Below are 22,455 nucleotides of genomic sequence, written 5' to 3' on the forward strand. Positions count from 1 at the left end.
GTTTACTAAGTTTTAATTAAACTTTACTTAGCATAAAAAGATTTCATTGTAGTGTACTGTATTTCTTAAGTGTATTCTTTTACTTAAATATTCATAACTAACCTACATAATTTTTTTAGTTAGTACAATGTTTTATTAGCATGATGGTTTTTGTAGCTTGTATTACTAAAACAAGTTTTAATTAGAAAGCATCATTAAACATTACTAAGTTTGATTTGCTTTGCTTTGACACCAATGCCACAAGTTTTGCGTAAATGATCAAAAAAACAGATCAGATGTTGTAAACTACTTTGTAAAAACCTGACTTTGTAGCGAGTTAAGGTTTTAGCTGATTAATTTAATTAGTTTTTAATTTTTTTATTAATCATTTGTATAAGAAAAGAAATAAACCTATTTTTGTGGTTGGTACTTAAATACAATCATATAAAATTTTATAGTGGTACTTACCATTATAAAATTATATTACATTTTATAGTACTCATACATTAAACAATAAACTGAAAGTTTCAAAACGCAAAAACATAATTATTAGGAAATAAAAATAAAAATGAAAATTTAATAATGTAAAACTAAAGTTATTTTAACTAAAGTTTTAGGACTAAAAATTCTGTAAAATCGTCTCTATAAGTTTGTTAATTTTCTAAGCTGACACATAAAATTAGAGAATATTTAAAAAAATGAACTAAAAGAAGGCACATGGTGTTATAAATGACAATTAAACCATAACAGTTGTTACGACACTAAATATATATCTTTTTATTTTACACTATAACAAAAATACTTCCAAAAACTATATTTTATGAACTTTTTTTTTTGGTATTTTATTTTGTTATTGAAAATAAAAGCTAGAATAAAATAAAAAAACATTAGTTTAAGTAGTTTTGTTGTGGTCATGATAAATAGTACTAGTTTAAAAAATGTAGTATCACGGAAAAGTTTATATTTAGATTAAAAATAAATTTTAATTTTCATGTGATGTATTCTCAATGTGACATTATTAGTTGTTCAAATTTAATAATATTTCAGGATTGTGTAAGCGTATTTCTATCTTTTAAAAACTATAAACTGTTAGAAATGAAGCAAAGATAAATTATTGATTTTATTTTTATCTTATTGCTAAAAAGCAATTTAAAAGTTTTGTACTTAAAATAAACCATGTAAAGGTGTATGCACATAATGCTTAACATTTATTTTTTTAAAAATCTATGGTGGGTTGATACATTTAATTTAAGTTTTAAAATAACATACCACAAGGCATAAGTAGAACTACCAAACTTGCTAGCTTCTAAATCTTCTATCAAAGTTCAACAATTTCTCCAGTTTACTTATTTTTCCCCAAAAAAATTAAAATTCCCCTAAACCGCAAACTTGTGGGGTTGGCTGTCCCGGTTTGCTGTGCTTCCTTTCGTCACACACTGCATCATCACGACAGACAAAACGGAAACTTGTTTATTTCCTACGTCAGCTTCCGAAGCCTCGTCGGAGGAGGGGAGATGGTGAGGACGGCGGAAGTGGACGGTGACGTCACGAAGCTGGTCGCCACGGGAAAGTACCTGGTTGCCACGGTGGCGGGGCTGGTTTACGTATACGACGTGTACACGCTTCTGCTGCTGTTCAAAGTGAAGGGTTTGTTGAGTGTTGTTATTCTTATTAATATTTTTTGGTTGGTACTTAAATACTATCATATAAAATCTTATGATGGTATTTGCCATTATGAAATTGTATTACATTTTGTAGTACTCCTGCATTTAAAAATAAAATGAAAGTTTCAAAATGTAAAATAAAATTACAAAGTTACAATGAATGAAAGTTAGTTCAAATTAGTTAGATAGAACTACAACGCTTGATGTCAATTAGGAACTCGAAATAAAATTGTTATTAGCAAGCTAGACTTTTTTTTTTAAATTGCTGAAAAAAATAATATGCTGATATCAATATCATTAAAAAGTAACATTGAAAAGTTATTGAGTATAAATGATTGCTGATAGTGCAGTGACTTTTTAAAGCTAGTGTTGACAAGTTATTGTACCTAACACTTTCGTACTTAACATAGTTATTAAACAAAATTCTCTTTGAAAAAAATGTTTAAATAACCTAAGAACACTTTATTGACCCTAATGCTAAATTTACAATCTATGCTAATGTTGTTTATTTCAGACTGTTACCAAAGCAACTCACTGAATGCCAACCCAATATCTTGTTCTCAAAAATGGTTGGTGTATTCTCCAAACTCTGTGAGTAGTTTTTCTTTGATGAATTGTATACAGAACTAGTCATGAAAAATATTTTTGTATTAATAACTACTTATTTAAGAACTTGAAATTATTCATCACATTGTAAATATATCTTTTTATTATTTGACGGACAAAAGTGACAACTGTTTTCATGACAGATTTGCAGAGAGGTAATGTCGCTAGGTGGATACCAATCGGGGGATTACCAGTCTTACACGGGCACTGTCACCTCTGTTGCTCAAAAGTCTTACGAGGTTGGTTTGAGTTCAAATAAAATAATGAGATTTAATGAAAGTAGAGACTTTTTAAGAATTATGAATTAACATTTTTGTTTAAGTAACAAGTTTTGCAAATTCAATTTGGTAAAAAATAAAAAAATAATTACTATTAAAGTACAAAGAGAATTAATATTTAAAATTGAAACAATTTCGAAAATTTGAAAAGTTATGAGTTCAACGATTCTGTTTAAGTTACAAATCTGAAAATGTTTTAATCTTATGAAGTTTATAATGAGTACAAAAAATATAAACATAAAAAAATAGTAAATTATTTACAACGCTTGTAATGTTATAAAAATTGATATATCTAGTAAACCTATTAAAAAACTAGTTAAAGCTGAAAGTTTAATAGTTTTAGTCAGATTTAGTTGAAGACTTTCCATTTATATATAATGAACATTTTTTATAGTATTTATAAATGTGGAGTACTATATAACATTTGTTTTTAACAGAATTAACTTTATCAATGAATATTGCTTTAAATAAAACTTACTTTATTAAATGTTAAATATGTTGCTATTAAATTGTTAAAAATCAATGATGTGTTGTATTACTTCAATTTAAATATTATGGAGTTATGTTATACGTTTAAGTTTAAAAAGTAAATTTGTAAAGGTTTTATACTAGTTTACACAAAGACGCTTGATTTGTAAATCTTAAATAGTCGGTTTAAGAAAATTAAAATTCAGTTGTAGGAAAAAGGAAAATATTATTTTATTTTTGAACGTACGTAATTATTTCATTCCCTTTAAATCTATATATAGTCTTTCGAAGTTAAATAATTTCGTCTGTTAAAATTTTCTTTAAAACTTTGCTCTTGGAATTCTTTTTCTTTTATTATTTTGTTTCATAAATAAATTGTACGAGATAGTAACGAATATATTTTGTTTTTTTCTAAATAAATAGTACTAAAGTTTGTTTTTTTATTAATCTATGACAAGTTTTATATTTGACTTAATTATTTTATACATATGTTATAATATGTTTATATGTGTATATGCTTAGCTTATACATACCTTAATAATAAGATATTACATTTATTGCTTTGATAAAAACTATTAAGTAATAAAAATAAAGAAATAAATGATAAAAAAAGCGGTATAAGATAAATGCGTACCAATATACTATATTATACTTAATAAATTATTATAGTTAATATTTTTTTATGTAAGTTGTGGATAGTTTTTTTTAAATGGAGAAATTTCATAATGCTAAGACAATGAAAACAGAACTACTTAGGTTCTACCATTAAATTGTAATTGTTTAAAACCAACAAATATAGCTTTTTACTTATTTACATTGAAGCTTAAAAATATTTTTTGTTTTTATTACAATAAAGTAGTTATAAATTTTTATCAAAAACATAAAAATAATTACACTTTTTTATAAAAAAACATAAAAAATAAAGTATGAAGTAGCCATTTTTTTTTTAAATAAAAAGCTCGCTGTTTAGCAACTCCAAACAGTTTTATATTTTCTCACGGGGCGTTGTTTCTTTTTATTTTCGTGTAAATCAAAACAGGCGCTGTCCTCAGTTTCCCAGTACGCCGCCGGTTGGCTCAACACGGGGAGTTCACCGAAACAAGAACAGCCGAGCAGGTCCCGCCACAACAGCGTGTCCTCCTCGCACGACAACCCGGCCCTCCTGGGAGACCCCGGCTACCTGACCGTCCTAGACATGGACCTGGTCGCGCACTCCGAACACGTTTGTTTCGACTTTGTTTAGAGGATTTGAAAATTAGGTAGAAAAACATGAAAGCAATTTGTTTGTATGCTTTTTAATTTTTCTTAAATGATTATAATTTCAAAGTTGAAAAACAACAAGTTTATTGTTGCAATGTTGCTGACGCTGTGAAATGTTTCAGAAATTTTTTTTTTCCAGACCACCGACGGAACGTTCCACCCGACCGAGTCCCTGGTCGTCGCGCACTTCCGCGCCCACAAAACTTCCCCCGTCGCGTGCGTGGAGTTCTCGCAGTGCGGCCGCCTCCTTGCCGCCGCCGACGCGAGGGGCCACTCCTTCCACGTGTACATGCTGAACGTGTACCCGGGCGACAGCCGGCAGACCTCGGTCCACCACCTGTACGAGCTGTTCAGGGGCGACACCCCAGCCATGGTAAGTTGTTTGTTGTGTTTAAAAAGTATATTTCAAACTTTATTTATTTTATTAAAAAATATTTATTTATAAATTATTTGAAATTTTAAAACAAAATATATTAGTTTAGTCTTAAACAGTTGTTTTTTTGGTTTAAAAAGTAAACTATCAAAATCCACCCGCATTCTAAATCCACCCAATTTTTTTTTCTTTATTTGTTAATTTACTTAATTATATTTGTTGCATTTTTTATTTGTTTTTTATTTATTTTTCACTATCGCTGTTACCCCTAACCCTTACCCTCGATTGGTGAGCGGTTCTCGAATTCGACTGGGTGGATTTTGATCGTGTCCCGTAAATAGAATGTAGAATACTCTGTGGTTGATGGTAATTGTTGTGTGTTGTCTTTTGTACTGAGAGTGTGGTTACATTACAATATCAATAAATATTTTTGTGGTCGAGGTTTATTAAGTTTTAAAGTTTTAAAGCCGTGTGTTGATATAAAAAAGTGTGTGTCATGTGAGCGATTGTTTTATAGTTTTTAATTGTTAATAAACACTCATGACATCTTGAAAAGCTTGTTTATGTAACACTTCTTTGTTTATAAATAATATCTTAACATTTGAATTTTTTTGAATCGTAATTTATATTTAAGTGAAAATTTGTGTAATAATTTAATAAAATATTGAACTAATAATTCACCTTCTATAAACTTTGCTATAAATAACAAACAGTGTTTAAATTAGGTTTAAGTGATTTGAATTATTAAAGAAAAATTAAAATAAGCAACTTCTTTAAATTTCTACTTAAGTCTTAAGAACCGTTTTTTAGTATCGTTTTTTATGAAAATAAAGGTTTTCTTAATTGATATAATAAATTAGTTCTCACGTCAAATATAATTGAAGCTATGTCAAATGATTAGGATAGAAAAATGTTTTTGTCGTTTGTTTTCATTTAGCTGGTTTTAAGACAAAATTATACCAACTTACCAACATAAATAATGCATACATAACATTAAATGCATTAAAAAAATTTGAAATTGTAACAAAAACCTTGTTTAAATCAGCAATGAAAGTGTAGATAATTATCTTTCATTACATTGTTATACATTTTTGGTAACTATCAAACCTAAATTTATAATTTTTCTTTAGATAAAAGAAAAAAAAAAGTTTTGCGAGGAAATTTCAACCATTGAATAACGATTATAAAATTTTTAAATGAAATAAAAACTTCAAAAATTGATTGTATAAGTATTAAATTTGTCCGCTAGGTTATGATAAAAGTCTCAATAACAAATTAAAAGTTGTTTATTAGACTGCACTATTTCAGCTACAAGTTTGAAATATCGTTTTATCCGTTGTCAGATGACAAAGAGTTGTACTATAATCTAATTTAGCTGCGAATACTTTCAGGGAAATGCGTAAATTTAATAAGTAAATAAATTTCGGCGTGCCATGACCCTTGATGTGCAAATTGCATATGAAATTTTCCGGTCGGCGTTGCAAATGAACTTATTCAAAATCGATACAACAATACGAATCGAACTATGTTGAAAAATATGGATTTTTCAAAAACGACACCTTTCAACTTTTAATTGCCCGTTTTCCTGTGCAATAAAATTTTGTATCTGCTTTTAGTCTTCCTTTTCCGTGTCGGTGTTTTGTAGTTTCAGTTTTTTATTTGGTTTAAATTCTGCTTGAACAAATTTATAAAATTGCTTAATCTATTATTAAGGCTAATTTGGCAATGCAACTTTAAACTATAACAAGTTTGTATATTAAGTATAGTATGAAAGTAAAAGTTGATGCACATAAATTAATTTAACTGGTTTACAGCTTCCAGACACAGTATAAAATCTTTAGCTTACCAGTTTAAACTAATACCACAAAAGCTAATTTCAGACCTGTTTTAGAGTGAGATTCTTTAAATCACCATTTTGAGGTACATGTTGAAATCTTCTTCAAACTGACACTTTCAGTTCAAATAAAATAAAGTTGCGAGCCAGTTTACGTGCTGTTTGTTATATGTTCACGATTGTAACTGATAATAAATTATTTAGAACCTGTCCGTTTTAACTTAAAAAATAAATATTTTAGTAATAATCCTGCTATTTAAGCTTACAAAATGTTTTAAAAAACCCTACTTTGACAAATAATTAACATGTAATAAAATTGGTTAAAAAAAGCATATAAAAAGATGTCTTAATTTTTATTCAAAAACAAAAAAACAACAGATACAAATATCTTTCGTTTATTATATAAAAGTTTTAAATGCTTATTCAAATAGAATCCAATTATATTCGAATAGTTTGTACTATTTGAATAAGCATTGAAAATATTTACACAATAAACGAAAGAGCTTCGTATCTGTTGCTTTTTTGTTTTTGTATAAAAATTTAGACAGTTTTTTATGTGGTTTTTTAAACCAATTTTACGTAGATTACAATATTTAAATTTCTACTTAAAAAAAAGGCAGACTACCTTAAAGCAATTACTTTTAAGACTAATAGTTAAAACATAGTTTAATAATAATATATAAAACAATTTAAATTTGCGGAGTTTTTGGAATCTACTTCAATGATTTAGTGGTGTGATATTATAAGCTTTAATTATAACCTTTTAATTATAATATATATACCTTGATGGTTGAAATAACTAACATTTACCTTATCTTATATTACTATTATTTTTTTTTTATCTATCCGTAAAATTTAAAGTGCAATAGAAAAAAAGATTGCTTTAGTAATTCTACAATTTTTTTAGCTGTAAATTTTGAACTATGTATTAAGAAAAAACTGTTTTTTTGGAAAATTTGTGAAGTTAAAACTTGTGATAATAAATAAAAATAAAGAGAAAAATTAATGTGGTCAGGTGCAACAACTGAGTTGGAGTTGGGACAGTCGGTGGGTTTCCGCGTCAACATCCAGGGGAACCACCCATTTGTATGCTGTTTCTTCGTATGGGGGGAGTCCCACTGTTAGAAGTCACAACAACAAGAGGTTTGTTTATGATAAGAATATTTTAGAGTTTTTTTGGTATTATTGCTTCCCGGTGTGGATTAAACAAATTTCTTAAATTATTAAATTTTTTATACAGCTATTCTTCCTTTAATAATACATTAAAACTACTATCAATTACCTAAAATAATTTAATTACTGTGGTTTTACTGTGAATATTTTGATATTTGTTTTAATTAAAAAGTCAATCAATAAAGTATTAATTAATTTAACAAGTTAAATAAATAAGTCTTACTACCGAAATAGTTTTTATAAGTTGTAATCTTAACTTTAAAAAAACCCGTAAACAAAAGTTACATAACTCGAAATTAAAGTAAACAAAATTGGATCAATACAAGTTTTTGATAAAAAATAAAGTCGGTAGTTACTACGAGCAGCTGGTCTTAATAAAAATTCAATAATCATCATGCGCGCATGACCTGATAGCTTCATTAAATTGTATCACGCATTATCTATAACGCTTTCAAAACTATATATATACTCATAATTGAATTAACCCATCTGACTCACAATTGATTCCGTATCGATTAGATGGTAACTTGGAGCCTGCGACTGTAGGCGTAAAACAATATTGAGTTAAAGAAAAAGTTAATTGGTCTTATTAAGTTATGGTCACGTACAAAGGTTCGAGTTTTTACAAGGTCAATTTAGAGGTTATATTCAAAATTACATCGGGATCAAATTTGAATATTTAATATACAAGTTTTACCGCAGTTCTAATATGAAAAGATTTAATTGTGGTTTCAAAGTTTGAATGTAGTTGTAGGTTTTTATATGTTAATTTAGTATTGTTGTTAATATAAATCTAAATGAGTTGTTTAAAATTTATAATAAAATGAGAATATATTGAGGCCAAGTATATAATTTAATTTGAGTGCTTTAAATTCAGTGTTTTAAAGTTTAAGTTAAATTCATGAAAAAAGTCAGATTGTAGTCCTGAAATATAACTAAATAAATGTTTTGATTAAAAATTTGTTTTATTTAAATCAAAGTAAATCTTTAAAAACTATGTAGAAAACATTATTGTAATAAATAAATTAATTATTAAAAAAACTGTTTACGCTATTATAAATAATTTAAAAGCAACAAGTTTTTTTACAACTTAAAAATATATTTAGTCACTTAACACTAATAGATATATATAATTTTTAGAAGAAAAACTTGCTTTATTTAGATTAAAAAAAATTTAAAGAGATACACATTACAATTTCATCATTTATTTTACTTTGACGGCGTTTCGACTTTACCTTGGTCATAATCAAAAAACAAAACTGTGCAAAACAAATAAAATGTTTTTAAAATGGTTTTGAAAAGTTCAAATATAGCCTCCTGTAATTTATTTAGATTATAATTAAATTTTTAAAAGCTTTTTTATAAGTACTTTAAAATAATTTAAACTAAGAAACACATAATCATATTAATTACGCTATGTATGATTACCTTAAAAACAAATAATTTCGAAACATTATTTAGTCATTCAGTAGATGTAGACAATTAGTATCATTCTATAATTTTAATAATGAAAATATAACTAGATGATTTTTTAAACACTTTATTTAGACCACTTTCATATAAAATCTATAATGTTGTTAAAATTTAGTTTTTGTATCACGGTACTCTGATATATACTGATATCTGATGTTTGATAAATTTAAAGCTAAAACTTAAGGAACTTAGAGTACTAATTTAAAGTTTTGTTTATGATTCAAAATGTTTACAGATGGCTTTATCTAATTGATAACGAATGTTTTAGTACAGTAAGTGTATAATTTGTTGTTATAGTTTCAAAAGTTAAAGAAGTTAAACAAAAAAGTTTGTATTTTAGTCATATTTCATAAAACAAAAATCTAGCAAAAGTAGTGTTATTGCCCAAATAAGTTTTACAAAGTTCAAACTTGATTGAAATTAGTGATGTACCGGACCCACAATTTCGGGTCCGGCCGGACCCGGACCCGGACTTTTTTTTCAAGTTAGAATCCGGCCGGAAACGGACCCGGACTTTTTTTTCAAATTAGAATCCGGCCGGAACCGGATCCGGACTTTTTTTTCAAATTAGAATCCGGCCGGATCCGGATATCAGACAAAAATGGCAATATCCGGCCGGACCCGGATAGTGAGTCCGGTACATCACTAGTATAAACTAGCCTGAGTCAGAATGAGGTTTTTAAAAACTGAAAAAAAGAACTTTAATCTAATAATAAGTAGAACAGCTAGCCACAAGGTTTACAAATTTAGGTGTTATTTACAATTAAAAATCTGAAATCAAGTTCTTGAACAAAATACACTAGAAAATTACCAAATATTGAAAACTGGATCAGCTCAAACTCATTCAAAATTTAAAAGAAAACAAGCCTGAGTTTTTATAAAAAACTAAACTAGCCTGAGGCAGTCCAAGATTTTCTAAAATTCCCAAAAGTTTTTAAACTAGCAGGGTTGCCACTGTTTATGTCAATAAAACTAGCTAGAGTGAGTATAAACAAGCCTGAGTCAGAATGAGGTTTTTAAAAACTGAAAAATTACTTTAATCTAATAATCAGTAGAACAGCTAGCAAAGGTTGACAATTTGGTAGTAAAGTTGTGAAGTGATTGTGGTACACTTAACTGATTAGTACTACCCATCATAGTTAAATCCTACCTTATTTAATTAATATCTAACAAATACTAAATTCTAACAGAGACTACTTTCTATAATCAGACACGACAGTTTTAAGTGATGAATCTTTTATATAAAACACAGCGAGAAATACTAGCATATACAAAATTATTAATTACTTTGGTAACACTTTAAAAACTGGAAGCTATCTAAATCTATATCAAAAAACTTAAAACAATAAACTAAAAATTAAATAAAACTTTTAGTAAAGAAGAAACTGTAAAATTTTTAATAAACTATCAAACTATAAACCTGGCTTAAATATTTTAACAATTAAACACCAGTTGAAATATTCACTTTTAAAACAAAACACTACTTACAATAAGATTTCACAAAAACGTTCAAGATATTTTATTGCTTCAAGCTGCACACCAAACTAACTAACTGCTTACATATATACTGCCTGTCATGTTCTGATGTTTTGTTGCATCAGTATTTAGTTTGAAACATTTCGTCATATGATTCTCATTGGCTCGTACATTTAACCGTATTAACTCTAAATCTTCTCTGAGCTCAACTTTAAACAATAAATAATGCAAGTATTCGTTCAAAAATTTTCAATTTTACAACATATGTAAAGAGTTGCATATCTGAACTGTTTATTTCATAGATTAAATGTAAACAAATGTAAATTAGTCACGTGTACAAAATGAGCCAATCACGGTAGGTGTTTAATTTTAATTGACGAAAATGACTCTTATTAATTTACACAGGGTTTGTTTTTGAAAAAAAAAATTTCAGTATGCTCTTTTTTACAAACTAGATCCGGGTCCGGCCGGATCTCTGTTAGGATCCGGCCGGACCCGGATCCGGACTTTTTTTTTCAAATTAGAATCCGGCCGGAACCGGATCCGGACTTTTTTTTCAAACTAAAATCCGGCCGGAACCGGATCCGGACTTTTTTTTCAAATTAGAGTCCGGCCGGATCCGGATATCAGACAAAAATGGCAATATCCGGCCGGACCCGGACCCGGACAGTGAGTCCGGTACATCACTAATTGAAATACACCACGAGTGAAATGAATCGTATGACCGAGCAGCCTTGATCAAATCATGTTTAATTTAAAAAGAATTTTCTTGCAATTTGCGAAAAACAAAATCAAGTAATTTCTCATACTTGACGAATTTCAATCAAGCATTTGTAAACAACTTGTGATTATGTGTAACAAAAAACAAACTTATCAAGATTCAATTTCGTGTGTCACTTGAACTAGCTTTTATGGCGTCATTAGAAAAGTTTTTTGAACTAATTTTTTTATTCAAAATCATCTTAGATTTTGATTTTCGAGTCCAAAAGCTTAATACTAAGGCGTGTAGTTAGGTATTAAAAATAGACAGTTAAACCTCTTTAAATTAGATAACACTTGTTTTAGGTGATTTTTACGTTAGTTAAATTATTTTTAGTTGAAAAATTATTAGAAGTGTACAAATTAAAATCAAACAACCAAGAGTTTAAGTTAGTGAAAATAAAATACAAAAAAAACTATCCAGTATAGTATGTTACATAATAGTATACTTGTTGTGACGGCTTTATTTTAATTTATTACGAAAAACAAGTACCTTTAACATCAAATTCTTAAAGTTAAAGTTTTTATAATATTTGTTTTCGTAGAAGCTCGAAACTTGAACAAAAATATTCGAATGTTCACTGAAAATTCTTCAGTCTAATTTTGGATGCGCGTCTGAAGAACAATGTGTTTTCTTAGAATAGTTTTGTAGTAAATAAAAAAAAGTTTTTATTACTATACAGCTTTTATTATTTTTCTAAAACCATACTTTTATTCTACCTCCCGTAGATTGAACTGAGCTAAAAAAATCTAATAAATTTCTGAACACAGTTGTGTAAAATTTCGTACCGTATTTTAGGTCAGTACCAGACGGCAATTAAAAATAAAACGCAAGCAAAAACTCATGTTAAGCGGTGAGTGGTAAAGTTTTACGCAAAAACCGATCCGGGAAAGTTACTGCAAATGAAACCCAGCAAATTAGCCTAATCACCGGTAATTATCGAGCATGCGTGAACGTGATGGCTGAACGTCAAATTATTAAAAAAAATATTCAAATTAAACTCCAACGACACGATTTTAATTGAAATTTTTAATACATTTCTGTTTCCTTGAAAATCGCTTTCTCGAAGTGCTTTTTGATTTTTTTATTAAAAATTTGGAATTTTTTATCAGTTTTCTTTTACATAAGGCCTACGTATTTTATGTGTTATTTAAGATATAGTGATTGATATTAGTTTTGTTCTATTTTATTAGGCTGACATAAAATCAAAAGTTTGAATTTAAAAAATAATACAAAAAAATTGAATTATTCTACTGTTACTGTTTAGGCCATAGGGAGGTGCAATTTTTTACAAAAAAAAATTTGGCTTTTATATGAAAGCTTAAAGTACAAACTACAAGCCAGTTTTTATAGAATTGAAAAATATCCATTAAATTTTGGGATATTTTATTTTTTGTAAAAAGTTTCCGATACAAACGTATGGACCACAAATTTTTTGGGGTCAATTATTAAAAAAAAATAATATTTTACCACAAAAATTTAAAAAAAAGTCTTTTTTTTTTAAATGGTATTTTTACTTAAAATTTTGTAAAGTCTAAAGCAACATTTTTTCAATGTATAAAAATTAGACTGTGAAAGTTTGAAGAAGATTGCTTGAAAAATGTAGGAGGAGATAGATAAAAAAAAGTCGGCTTTTGCTGTTTTAGTTTTCCTTCCCTATAAGGAATCTATTATGCGGCCCGACTTTGACCGGTCATATCTCAAAAGTTAATTTGAATTTTTTTAAATGATAAAAAGCAACTTTAAGTTTAGTAAAAACTCTATAAAATAAGATCAACTTGTAAAAACATGGCCTACCCCCTATGGTCTTAACTTAAAAACGTTGAATTTTTTTTTCAATTTAGTAATGTGTCATTTGCGTTTTTTAAGAATTCTTAGTTAAGTTATCATACTTAACTCTTGGCTAACAACTTTTCTTAAAATATCTACTTCAATAAACTAAAGTTTTAAAAAACTGTAATTTAAGTTAAATAGAATTGAAATTTGTATTGCTCTCTTTGAAACTTATATAGTTGGGTATTCACACATTTAACATAAGTTATGATAATTATTAACATTGTTTCTAACAAATATAATTCATTTGTTATCGTATAGGTTTTATAAAAAATGAATGATTGTAAGCCAAATATTTTAGTAATTACTAAAATTATTAAGATGAATAAAGTTTACACATTATTTATAAAACAACTAAAAGCCTTTGTTTAGTGTAGAGATGAATTAATTCAGTAAAATTTAATAACCCTTTTCCCCTGTGAATAAGAAGTTTTCTTAATGGAACTTTACTGTTATGCCAAACTTTTACAATTAGACTGATGGTATTTTGTATAAAAAATATGTTTACCACGTATAAAGGTATTTTTATCAATTTCCTTTGTGCGCTAAAACAATTAAGATTTAATTTAAAAGCTGTATTTGTATAATTTATAAATTGTAATTCCTTGCACGTTTTAATTTATTAAAAGTAGTTTTCGGTTTAAATTTTATAACAATTACAAAGTATGTTTTAAAAATAAACGGAGATATTTATGTACGTTAGACTGGATTTTAAACGTTGACTATTGCTTACTTTAGATTTACCTAAAAACATAAAACGTTTTCTGCTAAAAGTTTACCATTTTATGGTTTTAGTAATCAATCATAGTAAGTTTTGTAAAGTTAGACACTAAAATTAAAAAACAATAGTAGATTTTAGTCGAAGAGACTTAATGTGACCTGGTTTTCAGGTTCAAAGTCCAACAAAATGTGGTTGACTTTCAAAATTTCAAATTTGAAATTAGTTTATCAAAAAAAAAATCACGGTCATTAAAAAATACTATGTAAGTTCAAGTATTGTACAACCAATTTAGATTAAAAGTCTTATGAAGTGGCTCGTCAAGCTTAACCGTCAGAACGTTTATCGTAAAAAGAAACGAATGTATGTAGTTTCCACTATAAATTTATAATTTTCACGTATTGCGTCGTTTTCATATGTTGGAGTTAGTTTTCTTAATTTATCAGGCTTAAAACGTTAACATTAGGCCGTTAAAAAAAGATCGAAATTACATAAGAACATTTGACTTAGAGTCACGTGTTTTTTAACACCGAAGCTTCCAACTGGCTATTCATCAAACTCCGTGTCCGGAAAACGGAAAAAGTAAGAAAGTTGAAAAAATTGCTGCAACAATTAGCACTAGTGTTCGCAAAATTGATTTATTCGACCACGCGTCGCTTTTCATGTGGCAAAGATCAAACGAAGCTTCCCGCCGTGTTCGAAGCTTCTATTTATACGCCTCGTTTGTATCACGGCATATTGGTCACTTTCGTTTTGATGTTGACTTTGAACTTTCAAAACACACAGAAAGATTTTAACATGCTTTTGTGTTCTTAAACTGGAAATCGGCTTCAGGATTAGATGTAAAATAAAAATACTTACCAAAAAATGTCTTCGGTTTTTTTTTTCAAAAAACTTGTTATAATTGGTTATAGTTTGAATCATGCGGTTTTTTCAATCTTTCGAATTTGTACAGATTATACTTAGACAGTCGCCTCTATTATTAGAATATGTATGGCATTACGAAAACTATTTATGCTTGCTCTCATGCTTAGAGCTGAATTCTATGTGTTTAATTTTGTGATAAAAGTTTTAAAGAGTTTTAAATGTTACTAAACGAACGATTTTGTTCCTGACAAATGTAACAGTGTTCACCTGCTCAAATAATTTTGTTTAAAACCTAGTTTTGCAGTAGGTAAGAATCAGAACGCTTTAAGACATACTTAAAGATATTTTTTTACGTGGCAATATCAAAAGTTTCATTTTGATCAATTGACAGGATGGTGAGCAAGCTGGACCGGTACAGCAAAACGGCGGACAAGGACGATTGGGCCAAGCTGGAGATCGTCCAGGCAAACATGGCGGTGAAATCGCAAAAAAGCGCGTCGCAATCTCACAATTCTGGTGAGCTCATGTTTTATTTTGAATATATTAATTAGCAATTTTTACAGGTAAAATTAGTATTGCACTTATGATTAAAGTCCGATCACAGTTAAATTTATTTAAAAAATAGCGTTGTGATAAAGTACTAAAACATTATACAAAATGAATGTACGCAGTTTCCACTATAAACGTTAATTTGCAAATATTACGGGAATAACGTTGATTTAATATTGTTAATTAATCAAGCTTAAAACGTTAAAATCAAGTACATGGTGTTTAATGTGCAGGCTTATACTTAATTATGTTTAATTTATTTTGTCAAGTTTTTTTTCTTTATTTTTAGAAATAAATTAAGTTCAAACTTTTGTGTAAAGTACACAGGGGTTGGTTATTAATTTAAAGTTTTAGTCCAGACTTAAATTGTATACATGATTGATATAAACATGATACACAATGTGATACAGTTTAAAACATGCTTGTTTTAATAAACAGAAAAAAAAAATTTTTTATTGAACTGATTATATCGAAACACTGTACACTTGTATTTTAAACATTTCCTGAGTGTTATTAGAAAGTATTCGAACCATTAACTTCTTAAGAATAACCAACAATTTTTGTTGTTTTTATTTTTTAACAATTTTTCGTTTTTATGTAACTTGATTACTTGCACACAGCACTAAAATGAAAAAAAAAAGAATATAAATCAAATCTGTGAAGAAAAATATCTTTCAAATATTGAGTCTATTCAACGTGCACATTGTTTTCCTTACAATTATGTTTTATTTATAATGTTCAATACAAGCTGTGTGTTTTCGTTTTATTTTATTGTGCTGTTAATGAAAATTCCCAGAATGCTAAAGTAAATGAACACGAAGTAACAAACGAAAATTGCATATGTTAAAGCAAAATTAAAATCAACAAGAAAATTGTTTGTCCAAAATGCTCGCTGCATCGTCTGCAATTATTCCATTGTTCTTTGAAAATTCCGAGAATCCGTGTAAATAAATCATTCCTTTTGTTTCTACTGCAAACAGCCACTAATCAAAAATATGTCTTTTGAAAATTTTGCAAGGAAAAACGGGCCGGCCAAGTTATAATTCGTTCAACTTGTCTTCGCTGCACATTGATATATTGCAGCTTCCAAATCACCGTTCGAGATGGCTCTTTTAATTCGGTTGTAAATAATTTATCGCTGTCAACTTTTAAATGTCTTCTGCTGAGAGCTACTTGGAATCACGTGCAAAAGTTTGAGTTTGTTTTTGGTTCGATCCGTCAACAAATGAGTACTCAGTTCGATATTTTGCTTTGAAAAGAGGTAATGGCATTTTTCAAGTTGAAGTTTCGAGTTAAGTGAAGAGCTGTTTAAAAATTATTTCATTATTAAGTTTAACTTTTATTCGAAACAAAATTAGCAGAACGCAGTAAAAGTTTAATGAAGTAAATAATTTTTAAGTTTTATACTATAAGTTGTCTTCAAAAAATAAAATTGAAGTTTATAAATTAAAAAAGATATGTATTATAATGAAACTTGTAAATATTGTCAACATAAAAACAATAGTTGTTTGTGTGTTTTAGTTACAGTTTCAGTGGTAAACATAAACAAATGTTTAAAGATAATTGAAGTAATACCTAGCTAAAACTTTCACGTGTTATGCACAGTAAAAAGAAATATGTACTTTCACTCAACGAAGTTAGCAATATCTGAATGAGTACTTTGGTTTTCTTTTGTGTGTAAAATTTTTCAAAACAGAAAAAAAAACTTAATAGATCAAGCTAAAAAACTCTCTAAAACTACATAGTCAAGTATTTTGCTTTCCATGTTGCTCCGCAAATAAAGAAAACGTAAAGATTTGTTATAAAATTCAGTGGATATATTAACGGTTATATGAATTTTTTTTTGAAAAAATACAAAACAAAGTTTTAGCTAAAAAATAAAATGGTTGTCCATCAATAATATATCTTACTAATAAAATTTACTTTAAATTTCTTCCAAAACTCGCACATTTAAAACGCTCAGCAAGTTTTCACATGCCAACAGAGTCGCGAGTGAAGAAGCTGCTCCAGTGCCACTCCGCCCACTACAACCCCCGCCTGCCCCTCTTCCCCGACACCACCCGCCTGCCCTCCGCCCTCTGCAAGGTGCACGACCACTCGTCGTCGCTGCTGTCCCAGATGCTCGCCGCCCACGCCAACCAGCCGAGCGAGCCGTCCAAGCACCAGGCGACGGACAGCCAGGTCGCGGTGGCGACCTACTTCCTGTCCAACTGCTCGTTGGACGGTTGGGGTGAGTCGAGTTTGCGTTTTGCTTGAATAACTGCATGATTAGTTGGGATTAGAATTTTTGACGGGAAGTGGTAGAAAAGTTTTGTTAAATTTTTTTTGTGAAATAGTTTATGTTAAAATATGATAAGGTTCACCTGGAAACCCGGAAAAACGAGGAATTTGAGAAATCTTTAATAACTTTAATATTTTCAGTTGTAAAATTTTTCAAAAAACCATTTCCAAAATGTAAATAAGGTGGTAGAAAAGTTTTGTTAAATTTTTTTTGTGAAATAGTTTATGTTAAAATATGATCGGGGTTGCCAATTTACCTGGAAACCTGGAAAAACCTGAAATTTGACAATTCAGGCTAAAATAATCTGGAAAAACGAGGAATTTGAGAAATTTTTAATAATTTAACATTTTCAGTTGTAAAATTTTGATTTGACACAAAAAATCTATCATATAATTAAGATATTTTGTCATCATCAAAAATATTTTTTATTAAAAAACACATTTACAGTATCTTTTCAATGTTTTTATACTATTTAACACAGTTTCTTAAATAGAAATTACCTTAAAACTAAAAATAGACCGAAAAATGTGTACTTTTAAAAACTTGGAAAAAATTTGGAAAACCTGGAAAAAAATTGTAAAAACGAGTGGCAACCCTGTTTTATACAGACTTTCCAAAAAATCTGGAATCCTGAAAAAATCTGAAATTTGACAATTTAGGCAGAAAACCTGAAAAAATTTGGAATATGAGAAATTAAAAAAAAAAACTGGAACTTTGAACAAAAATCACTTAGAATAACCTGGAAAAACCTGGAATTTTTAATAACTTTTACATGTTAAATAGTAAAGTTTCGATTTGCCACAGAAAATCTATCGTTAAATGTTTTTTGTGATCATTGTAAAAAAATTAAATAAAAAACACATTTTAATTAGCTTTACAGTGTCTTTTCAATGTTTTTATATTGTTTAACACAGTTTTTTACCTTAAACTTAATTTTAAACTAAAAATAGATCCTAAAACGTGTAGTTTTAAAAATCTGAAAGCAGTTTTGAAAACCTGGAGGAAAATTGCCTAAATCATTTGGCAACCCTGTTTTCAAAACAAAGACTGATTAAAAGAGGGTATAAAGAGTTACACGGTAAAAATTCATTACGAAGGTTGCATTTAGCCTTATAGTAAAACTTATGACAGAAAAGTTGTTGAAAATTTAGATTTATAAAAAAAAATAAAGTCTGAGGTAGAAAGTGCAGTCGTGTCGCATTTTTTTTGCATGTTGTGTTATTATCATAGTGCGTATACTTTGTTTTTATGTTTGCATGTAGTAGTTTAATAATTTATTTTTGGCAATTAATTTTCACAATGAAAATTCCTTCGCTTGAAGATAACGGAAATTATTACGTGTGGAACAAGGTAAGTCTTGTTTGTAAAAAATATATTATACTTAAACACATCACAAGAACAAAATCAATAGTAAGTGTGTTCAAATTGACATACTGAAACATTCTATTTGAATAAGTTTGTTGCTATTACAAAAAATATTTTACAAATGTATTATATTTGTTTCAAGAAAACTGGACTTATTGGACTATCTGAAATTATAAGTTTCGTGCTAGAAAGTAAAATAATCCATCATTGCAATAGTGCATTTGATCTCGTGAAGTTGGTGGCTGTCTCTATATCTTTAGAGAAATCAGAATTGTGCAAACAAAAGTAATTAAGTATTACTTTGCACTGATTGTTTATTGCGCTAATTACTTTGTTAGTTTTAACTTTTGTGTTTTTAGTAAAAAAAAAATATTCATTATTTTATATTTTGTTCTACTGTTAGGTTCTGACAAAAATTAGTGCAATACGTACTAAACTATTACAGAAAAACTTGGAAAGTCTTTTATATCTGTTATGCATTTAAATAAAAGCTAATAATATTTGAAGTATTAGAAAGTTGTTAGCAAAATTTACAAAAATCGTGCCACAAGTTGTGTTTCACTGAAACAATCTTTGTTTTGATTTTGGTCTCTTACTAATACAATTTAACTTTATGAGCTTAAAGTTTCAATAATAGTTTATAAATAATTAAATTAGCAGTTAAGATATTTTTGTTGTATGTGCAATTGAATTTGATTTTTGATATTAGTTGTTAGCAAAAAAATTATATGATAGTATAAAACGGATATATATTGACTGTTATGAAAACATTCATGATATGCAGCTTGATTGGAATTTAACGAAAAGTTGTAATAATAACTCGATGTGAACTAACGTGAACCATATTAAGTTGATGAAAGTCATGAGAATAAATTACAAAATACAGTTTCTTTTTTGTACCAATAATTGATATTTAGTAAAATAATTAACATATAATTCTAAGTTGTTAAATCATTGAGTGTTTCAAACTAGTTTGGTTTACTTCAGAACTTTAAATTTTTAAAAAAATATTGTTGTAACTTAATATTAGTAGTTCAGTGTACAAATAATTGAAAGTATTGGTAGTATACAAAAAAAACAATTGTAGCAATAAACATAAAATTGGTCTTCTTTCTTTTTATAATCAAGGTTGTAAGTCAACTACAAACTTGAAGATTTTTTTAAACAAGAATAAATTAGAAAAAATTAAAAAATACACATTACAAAAAAGTTAACTACCCGAAATTCATTTGACATTTCTGATGATGTTTACAATGAAAAAAACAATCTTACAAAGTATTGTTGTTTAAAAATAATACTTCATATTTCTAATACTGTTTCTGTAAGCTACATATATTTATAAACAAGTGAGTAGAACTATCTAGTAGACTCATAAAATAGTTTATTGCTTTTCTAAGGCAGTTAAAATATTTAATACTTATAAAGTAGTACTTATATGCATAAAACCATTGGTTACAAAATATTTGATAGGACACCGTACACACTGAGTTGAAAAATGATACTTACAGGAAACATGCTTGAACGGTTTTTTGTTGAAGAATGTCTTATATGCACAAAGTTGCATGTAAATATTGATATTAGCTATATTTTGTTCAAAAGTTAAATAAAAGTTTTGATTGGTGCTTTTGTAAAGTTTAGATTTTGAGAGTTACTTGAATGATGGTTTACAAATCAGCAATTTTTCATTAATAGAACAGTTTTTATGATTAGTTTCGTTATTTTTTGTCTAAAAGTAAAAAGAATAAGTAGTATACCATTATTGTTATGTACTGGTGTTTATTGATAGTGTTAAGTTATATAAACAAACTAATACTAGTGCTTATTAAGCTGAAATTTTTAAAATTAAGAGTTTTTAACATTTTAAAAGTGAAAGCTAAAATGTTTTTCTTGTTTCAAAATTATCTTATTTTCTTGAACACTTTCCTACAAGGATTCTTTTAAAGCAAACCATGATGTTTTGCAACAGTCAATTATCATAATAAAGTAAACTTGAAGCAATTTAAACAAATAATTGATACTAAAGTGCTTTGTTCTAATTTGATCAGCTCTACTTATTTATACAACTACTTCAAAGGTTGTAAAAGCATCTTGCAGCACGGCATCTGTTCAACCCGAAGTAAACTTTGATGTTGTTTTCATTTCATTACAACGAAAGTTTAAATTTAAACCAGAACAGTTCGAAAGTTTAAATGTCTGCAGTGGCTGTTCAATTCCGTCCCGAAAGTGAGCACTTGAGTATTAGCACATGAATTTGCAGCGTAACTTAGTTTTCTGCAGTTTTAATTTTTGTTGCATCGTTTTATACTTAAAAAGCTTACAACCGCTGCTGCTAAGTTGAAACTGTCTAGTTAGACAACCAAACTAAGTTCAAGATTACAAATGATTAAAACTGTTAAAAGATGCTTTGTAGAGGTTAAAACGCTGAAATTTTTAATGGGTCTCAAGGGAATTAAAACTACTTATAATCCCAATCGGGTTGGAAAATATGAGTCAGCTGTAGATTAAATTAATAAAGTTTTAGGGCTTTTAATTTTTAAGCCAACACATGTTTAAAACTTTGAACATTTACAAAACAGTTCGTTTTTGAGTTGACTTATTTCATAAAAGGTAAAACAAGTCTTTTAGCTGTCTTTAAAACGCTCTAAGTGTTTGTATCAAAAAAAATCAACTACTAAATATATAAACGATTTATATGTTTTTATTAATGTTTGCTCAATGTTGATGTTAAAAAAAATTCATAACTTAGTTGTTTAAAACTGTAAAAAAAGCATTTTAGTTATTTATAATTTTCTAATGTTTTTAATGTATTTTAAAATTTAATTTTGACTTTATCTGTAACAATGAATAAATTTGTTTTGTACTATTTCAACGTTATTTGTAACTGATATTTTGGTTTTGATATAATAATAACAACGAGTGTTTTTCTATGTTAATCTGCACTTTACTTGTTAGTTAAAGACCATTTTTGTTGTGTTTTAAGCATCAAAAAGTAATAAAAATCTTGGGTAAAAAATCTAAAACTAAGTTAAAGGGAGTTCTTTCTTTCAAAAACGCTGAATGATGGAATTATTTAATGTCAAATGGTAATACTCTTTCACGCTTGCTCTCAAATCTTTTTAGTTCGTCTGTGCATTTCCAATACCTTTTTGTAGTTTTGCGAGGGAGAAAAAACAAGTTTGCGCGTTAAAATTTCAGATTTTGTTGTGTAATCTAAATAACTTGATGTCTGTGAAAATATCAAGCATATGTTATGAAAAATTGATTCAGAACGTTTTTAATGCATGTCTGGTTACTTTATGCTAATTAATGATAAAATGTTCTTAGTCAGAGCAATTGGTTGTAAAAGAACTAAAAAATTATATTTTCAAAAACATTTAAGCTTGAAATAAAAACATTTAAAAGTTTCATAAAACTTAATAATGTTTTTGATTAATTTAGAAAAAAACTATTTGTTTTTAAACACCGTAAAATAAAACTATTTGTTATAAGGTCTCTTAA

The 22,455-nt window shown here is 27.9% G+C and overlaps 1 protein-coding gene across 2 annotated transcripts in view; it reads left to right on the forward strand.

The window, feature by feature from the left end:
• Positions 1-22,455, forward strand: part of LOC145837885 (BCAS3 microtubule associated cell migration factor-like) — a 70,655-nt gene that overhangs the window by 8,932 nt on the left and 39,268 nt on the right. The window contains exons 7-14 of one of the 2 annotated variants that reach the window (XM_082945367.1): positions 1,433-1,626; positions 2,158-2,234; positions 2,393-2,488; positions 4,035-4,217; positions 4,395-4,628; positions 7,478-7,605; positions 15,154-15,278; positions 17,296-17,541. In XM_082945367.1, coding sequence (XP_082801493.1) covers positions 1,433-1,626; positions 2,158-2,234; positions 2,393-2,488; positions 4,035-4,217; positions 4,395-4,628; positions 7,478-7,605; positions 15,154-15,278; positions 17,296-17,541 — 1,283 coding nt within the window. The remainder of the gene's footprint in view (positions 1-1,432; positions 1,627-2,157; positions 2,235-2,392; positions 2,489-4,034; positions 4,218-4,394; positions 4,629-7,477; positions 7,606-15,153; positions 15,279-17,295; positions 17,542-22,455) is intronic. The other variant, XM_082945368.1, reaches the window with a different exon arrangement.

This window comes from Thalia democratica, chromosome 6, assembly GCF_965202585.1.
Source record: "Thalia democratica chromosome 6, ktThaDemo2.hap1.1, whole genome shotgun sequence".
Lineage (NCBI taxonomy): Eukaryota > Metazoa > Chordata > Thaliacea > Salpida > Salpidae > Thalia > Thalia democratica.